We start from the raw sequence: 7,862 nt of genomic DNA, 5'->3' as shown, positions 1-7,862 counted from the left end.
TCAGGTTTTCCAAATAGGACTTTGTTTTACTGTGACCTTGTATCGTTCTTTGGATTTTTCAGGAGGGTACACCAAAACAGATGCATTATCATCTCTGTAGGATAAAAAGGATTTCTTTATAAACAAACATACTGTAAGATAATTGACCAAATATAACAAAATGCTTTAAAATGTTATAAATCACATGTTAACATACTCAGAATTCCACTCGGAGCAGAACTTCAGGCACTCTGTATCATTCTTATTTCTGCAAAGACATCGCACCGCATCCCTTCTTAGCCGCATTTGGAGGGATCCTACTCCATATGGAATGATCTGACTGAAAAAGTAGGTGAAACTGCAAGTTAATTTTGTATTTGCTACACTTTATCCCCAAAAGTATCTAGACATCCCTTCTATTTACTGAATTCAGCTTTAGAGGCCCTGTTGCATACAGGCACATTGTAAAATTTGTGATGGTTTGGATTGGCATTTGTTCCCCCAGGGAACATAATGTTGCTGTGGCTAAATGCACTCACATTCATACAGCATGTTCCAACATAGTGTCTATTAGTATCTTTGACTTCATAAAGAAAACATTGGATGAGTAGATGTTTCGTGGATCAAGCACAGCAGTGGAACATCTTGCTCTGTAACAATACTCCTTTTTGATTCAGTTTAATGTATGATGAGAAGTGTAAAGCAATGCCATTATCTACATCTGTTTTTGTATTTGTTTAATGCTCTAAATATGTGTATATGGGCTGCTGTGTCCAAAAAAATACAGAAACTTTTTTTTTTATCTAAGATTCTGCCTGATCTGGCAGCCATGTGGGTTCCACAAGCTAGTCGGCACTGCCAGTATACTGCATTCATGGGCTACAGATCAGGAAGAATCATAAGAAGCAAACGGAACATGCACAGTAAAAAACAAAGACACTGTGTTAATGATGTGAATCATGCAATACTAACAGTATTGGAACATCTTACTACTCTTGAGTGAGAGAGTGAGTAAGTTACAAGCCAGGCCTAATGTCAATAAAAGAGTAAATCCTGTATTTTGTCACTGTCCAATGAAAAACATATATGGTGACTTTTTAGGAGAACTCTGAATGGACGTTACTGGAAAATAAGAGTTTATTCCAAGTAATTTAGAGCATTTCTATTGGTCTGTTCATCCAGAGTTCTTTACACATTGTACAGAGCAGCTACAAAGCACTATGATCTGCGTTCTCTGCATTCTCTCCATTCTCTCTCTCTCTCTCTCTCTCTCTCTCTCTCTGTATATATATATAGGATTACATCCCTATTTTTAATTGTATCCTATGCCTATTATTATTATAACTATTATATTGCTGGATGTTTTTTCTGAGTAGAAGTATTGGAGACTATATATTTCCGAGCATATTTCGGCTGCAGCACAAAAACCTGGTTGTATCACTCAACTACACGTTTTCAAGTACGTTTTATTTTCCTGCTCTGAATGCAGAAGAATGCAGCAACAGACACATCCGTGTGCCATGTTGTTATTCTGGCCTGGTCTTGTGCCTGTTGTGTGTACATCAGGGCAATGATGTTTCAATCAGGACTATCTGAGGTCATTTTCAGAACCTGCACACATCTTTTATCCCATATGACATGGCCAGTCAAATTCCTTAAAGATTACATAACAAAACCAGCTTGAATCATGCTAAAGTTGGAGCATCTGTGAATTCCAGCACATTTTTTGGAAAGCTGCCCCGAGTCAGAAAATAAGCGTGCAGGTCTTTGCTGGATGTTTTTCCATCATCTTTACTTATTTCCCCAAAGCTATAGAATGACTTTGTGGTTGCCTGGTTGCCTTTCATTGAGACCAAAGGCAGTCTGTCTGTCTTTAGGTCTTCATGCATGGGGCAAGTTAATGAGACCACACACTTAAATGAAAGCAGACGCGTGCCTTCTTCATTCTCAGGTAAGCAGCATCACTCCCTCTGGGTGTAAGCTATCATTCTTGTTTTTTTTTCTGGATACATGAATATTACATGAATAATAATAATTTGTGTACTTTCCTAATGTAAAATATCGCTTCAATATATATATATATATAGTGGAAAAAAGTATTTAGTCAGTCACCAATTGTGCAAGTTCTCCCACTTAGAAAAAATTTGAGAGGCCTGTAATTGACATCATAGGTAGACCTCAACTATGAGAGACAAAATGAGAAATGAATTCTGAAAATCACATTGTCTGATTTTCAAAGAATTTATTTGCAAATAATGGAGGAAAATAAGTATTTGGTCACCTACAAACAAGCAAGATTTGTGTCATTTGCTGTCACAGACCTGTAACTTCTTCTTTAAGAGGCTTCTCTGTCCTCCACTCATTACTTGTATTAATGGCACCTGTTTGAACTCGTTAAAAGTGGGGTCAAAATGATCGTTACAAAGGCTACCGTCAGTAACACACTACGCCGCCAGGGACTCAGATCTTGCAGTGCCAGACGTGTTCCCCTGCTTAAGCCAGTACATATCCGGGCGTGTCTGAAGTTTGCTAGAGAGCATTTGGATGTTCCGGAAGAGTATTGGGAGAATGTCTTATGGTCAGATGAAACCAAAGTAGAACTGTTTGGTACAAACACAACTCGCTGTGTTTGGAGGAGAGTGAATGCTGAGTTGCATCCAAAGAACACCATACCAACTGTGAAGCATGGGGTGGCAACATCATGCTTTGGGGCTGTTTCTCTGCAAAGGGACTAGGACGACTGGTCCGTGTACATGAAAGAATGAATGGGGCCATGTATTGTGAGATTTTGAGTGCAAACCTCCTTCCATCAGCAAGGGCATTGAAGATGAAATGTGGCTGGGTCTTTCAGCATGACAATGATCCCAAGCACACTGCCAGGGCAACAAAGGAGTGGCTTCGTAAGAAGCATTTCAAGGTCCTGGAGTGGCCTAGCCAGTCTCCAGATCTCAACCCCATAGAAAACCTTTGGAGGGAGGGAGTGTTGCCCGCCAACAGCCCCAAAACATCATTGCTCTAGAGGAGATCTGCATGGAGGAATGGGCCAACATACCAGCAACGGTGTGTGCCAACCTTGTGAAGACTTACAGAAAACGTTTGACCTCTGTCATTGCCAACAAAGGATATATAACAAAGTATTGAGATGAACTTTTGTTATTGACCAAATACTTATTTTCCACCATTATTTGCAAATAAATTCTTTAAAAATCAGACAATGTGATTTTCAAAATAATTTTTTCTCATTTTGTCTCTCATAGTTGTGGTCTACCTATGATGTCAATTACAGGCCTCTCTCATCTTTTTAAGTGGGAGAACTTGCACAATTGGTGACTGACTAAATACTTTTTATCCCCACTATATTAATATCAAAAACAGGTTTAGGCTTTTATGATTTAACTTAACTCTGAAAGGCAGGAACCTTTCTTTAAAAACTCTACTTGACAGTGTTTTTCAAGAAAGGGTCTTTAAAGAGTAAAGTAGGCATATATATACCCATGCACAAACAACAGGGCTTTTAATTAATTTAATTAATGAACTAAGGTCTATTGTAAGCAGTGTATCTCAAGTACCATTAAGATATTAACACAAGTCATATAGTCGGATCATTCTTATTATTACTGTATCAAAATACATTTTTGAGGTTATTGAGATGCCTCTTTATTGTTTTGATTCAAGTTCAGAATTTTACTAATTGGTTTACCATTAAAAGAGCAGCGTGTAAGATCACATGATCTCAACCTCTTGTATAGCTATCTATGTATAGACCCATCTGGTATTATGTAGCTATAGGAACATCTCACAAATGTTTGACTTCATCCCATTGTTTCCAGAACGTTTTACAATGAAATGCTTGTCTTCATTGTCTTCATTATCTTGGGAGAAAAAATACATTAATAATTGGTCCTTATAATTAATTAATACAACAGTGTTTTAGTTACACACAGGTAAAGAAAGGTTTACCTTAAGAAAGTCATGTTTAATTTGGATCAGAGTTAATGGCTTTTTTTGTTTTTTAATGCCCTTTATTTCATCATTTCTTCTAATTAGTTCTTAGTAGGAACTTACATGATAGAATTTTACAAACTTTGACTCTCTTAACTCATTTATTGTTTATTAAACTTTGCACTGTGGTTCTGTTCTGAGTAAAGAACTGAAGTTTAAAGAGTTGAGTGAGTTACTCATTATGTCATTTACCGAACCATGCCATGGTTTTCTAGATTTGTGTACCTGGGTGTGTTGATCCAAACGATTCCAATATGGCAGAAGTACACACACTCCTTGTCCTTCAGGTTCTCACAGGAGCAGCGCTTCTCACGCCGCTGGGCCGTGTTGCCAAGCTGCATAGGCATGCCTCTCCCTGCCATGGGCACGGGGACAGACAGGGAGGCTGTGTGGCCTGAGGAGAAGGAGAGAGAGAAGGATTAGAAGTGGGCCTTCAATTGCAGAGCTTATGATGACATTCATCTGACTTTGACTTAAATACACTGGCAAGGTCTGTTTTAGTCTGTACCACCAGACGCAAGCACGTTAAAGTTACATGAATGGAAGAATTCAAGAACACGCCTGTGTAAATCTATGTACATCTGATTACTTCTAAACAGCATTCGTTGTGCTCTTATTACACTGCAAACTGTAGGACCCCTAACTTTACATTCTCCTACTTCTGTAATGCAATAAAACTCCTTTTCCTCCTAATAACTCCTAAGACTCCTATTCTTCCACCTCTGTACCACAATTGAACTGCAAGGGTCCTAACATTCTTCTGCCTCTGTAAAATGACTAAACTGTAAGACTCTTAACATTGCGTTGTTTAATCTTTATAATATGCTTATAACTGTGCATAGACTTCCAACTGTGCATTCTACAACCTCTGTAAGAGATTAAACTATAAGGCTTTTAATATTCTCATTCCCTTTACACTGTAAGTTGCTCTGAATGAGATCATCTGCCAAATGTGTTAATAACCACAAACACCTCAATAATTTGGTCAAACTCTACAAACTTACTTCATATGACAATGAAGTTGAGTTGATCATTGAGTGAAATCGATAATACAACCTGAAAAACTCTTTTCTAAATAATAAAAAGCCAAGAGAAGCATGTGGGTTGTGTTTAAAGTAGACAGCAAATACGAAACTGTGGCCAACCACATTTTATGCCTGTAGGATTCCTGCAGCGCTTGTCGACGTCTGCTACAAAGCAAGTCATGACTGCAGCTTCCGATGGTTTGCAGTGAATGAAAACAGATTTATCCCTCGTATCCATGGGGTTCGTGGTTTGTCGTTAAGAAGTAAACAAATCTTGAGGGAAGCAGAGGCTTAAATGAGACATTCATTGAAGTAATGTTCCTCTATTCAGCTGATGGGTGATTTTATCTCATATTTACATGTACTTTAGTCTTGGCTCAGGTTTCAAGCAAAACAGAAAAATATTGAGTGTGTGGCTTAGAATAATAAGCAGGTTTCTTCTAGAGTCTGACTTTTTAATGTGTGACCATGGAGGCACAGACATATTGTCTCTGTCCAAACAAAACCCTGTAAAACCATCTTTACACGAGAAAACAAAAACATAAACTATGCTAGGAGTTTAGGGAATAGTACATTTTTCTGTTTTCATTTATGGCATGTTCAGACAATGCCAAGGACAGATGGTTTTGATATGACAGCAACAAAATGCAATTGTGTCTGTCACAGGAATTACCTTTTCAAGCAATCACAGATGCAGCACGCCTATAAACCTCAGCATACTGAGGCAAATATGATATATGAGTCTTCTCCTTAAACACTCATTTAACACTCCTTGAATTACTCATTGCCAATGACTCCAAAAATAAATCCTGAAAGATCATGATGAATAGTAAGTAGAGGCATTAGCAATCTTTTACACATCTTATCTATCACTTTTTAAATGAAATGGCAGTGCTGACTCTTTCAGATACTGGAAGTTACCATTTTCATCAAATGTTACGGTGTCCAAGGGCATAAAACGTCAAATACACATTAGGCTCTTTGGCTCTCATCAGCTATGCTTTGTTTACCCAAGCAAGAAAAAGTCTTTTCGTGACCTGTGCCCTCGAGTAAGGAATGTCTGCCAAGGCAAAGTAGAAAATAACAGTGAAAGACATACTGGAGATTATTTAAATCCTTATCCCACCTACACTGAACCTTGCCTGGGAAAAAAATGAGGCAATGTGCTGTGCTATTGCTATTTTGACAAGATTGACACTTAGTAACAGTGCACCATATTCGTAATGCTCTGCTAATCTGTTGTCGCCTGATTGCAGTTATTAAAATTATGTATGTTTTTGCCCCTGAAGGAAATCTGGCATGAAACTTAAAACTTCTCAGGAGAATGATGTTGTATATCAATACCAGCCACTGTGAAAATATTGTTCTATGTATTGAAAAGACTGATGAACAATGTTGTTCCATTTTACACTGTGGCACACTGTAGTAACAATCCAATGCTCAATCAATAAGCAATGTACAGGAGTGGTTATAGTTCACTAAGAACTTTATTAGTTGACACAGGCTCTTGTTTCTTGTCCATTCTGAATAAATATGTGCCATAACGGGTTCTTTCAGTGATGAGGACCTTTTGCTGATCCAAAGAAACCATGTTTGAAATAGAGATGGGTGGACATGTGGTCATACTTTCATATCTCATTCACAAAAGTGATTACAGTTTTACAAAAACAAAAGTGGTTCTTTATTTGTGTCGCTCCAGAGAATTCTTTTTAGCAGCATTACTTTTAAAGTGTGGAGTATGGGCGCCATTGGCTAGAAGGTAAAATCTGCAAGGTCTGCATGGAGAATGCTTTGAAATCTTAAGGGTTCTTGAACCCCACTAAAACTGCTACAGTACATGTGGGAAGTAATATATGTTCTGTGGTGCCTGGAAGTGGTTCCTACACAGGGATATGCCCTACACATGGGGGTTAACACATGTTCAAGACAGACGGAATTGAGCAGCATTTTACGGCACATTTGACTCTAATTTAACTGTGGATGCATTACTTCACAACTAATGGTGAACTGTACCTCACATCAACCTATAAGAATGCCAATGTTGCTAAGCTACATTTTTAAAAACAATTGTACAAATTGTAAACTCTTCTGAGTATCGCTGTCGAAGAAACACTTATCTTTCTATTCTTGCAAGCACTGGTTAAAATATACCCCAAAGGACCTTTCAATTTATAGCCACTTTTGTAATTGCGTTAGACGAGTGTGAAGAAGCTTTTGAAAATTTATAGAACCTCAACATAATGTAAAGGTTACAGGAAGAACTCGTGAATTGGAATTTAACCTTACATAATGTGAAAGTTCTTCAAGGTTCCTCATTCTTATCGATCATGTTAACAGAACAAAAAGAGGTACTTCAGTGGTTCTTTAGTAAAGGCATTGGTGCTATATTGAACATGACAACTCAAAGAACAATTCTGGATGTCTGGTCTAATTATTTGTTATGTACAAGGAAAATGTTTTGCAATTGATTGTTTTAAAAATCTTTTAAAAATGGTTCAATAAATCACTATAAATTGTTCCACTAAGGAAGAAATTTTGTAATACATAGAATACATGTAGTACCTCTTTGTTTAGAGTGTATGGCATCACTAAAAGAACCATTGGTGGCACATTATGTGAAAAATTACATATTACTAGAAACAATGCACAAAAATATTTATTTCCACCCCAGTTTATGTCTTACATAATTACACATCAAGCAGATATAGTACATTTATAATGTACAAATAAACACAACCAGTTTTGCACTGTCCTGAGAGTCAACAAGAAAAGCACAAACAAATAGAGAAGTTGTTTACCTTCTTGTTCCATTAAAAGCACCATGACACTGATCAAGTAGAAAAAGGAAAGATCCAT

General features: G+C 37.4%; 1 protein-coding gene across 1 annotated transcript; it reads right to left on the bottom strand.

The window, feature by feature from the left end:
• On the bottom strand, positions 1-7,862 carry LOC140545674 (endothelin-2). The gene is made up of 4 exons (XM_072669006.1): positions 7,805-7,862; positions 4,207-4,375; positions 197-319; positions 1-94 (listed from the first exon to the last, which is right to left on the bottom strand). The coding sequence occupies exons 1-4, from the start codon at positions 7,860-7,862 to the stop codon at positions 1-3; spliced, it is 444 nt and encodes a 147-aa protein (XP_072525107.1).

The sequence above is a fragment of the Salminus brasiliensis genome, chromosome 1 (genome assembly GCF_030463535.1).
Source record: "Salminus brasiliensis chromosome 1, fSalBra1.hap2, whole genome shotgun sequence".
Taxonomy (NCBI): Eukaryota; Metazoa; Chordata; class Actinopteri; order Characiformes; family Bryconidae; genus Salminus; species Salminus brasiliensis.
This window is presented reverse-complemented; position numbering and strand designations above follow the sequence as displayed.

Bases quoted from the DNA above. Each gene is read 5' to 3' on its own strand.
- LOC140545674 (XM_072669006.1), bottom strand. From the start codon at position 7,862: ATGGATCTTTCCTTTTTCTACTTGATCAGTGTCATGGTGCTTTTAATG. The intron at 4,376-7,804 runs GTAAACAACTTC...CCTTCTCCTCAG, and splicing joins GCTTTTAATGGAACAAGAAG to GCCACACAGCCTCCCTGTCT. The intron at 320-4,206 runs GTACACAAATCT...CTACTTTTTCAG, and splicing joins GTTTGGATCAACACACCCAG to TCAGATCATTCCATATGGAG.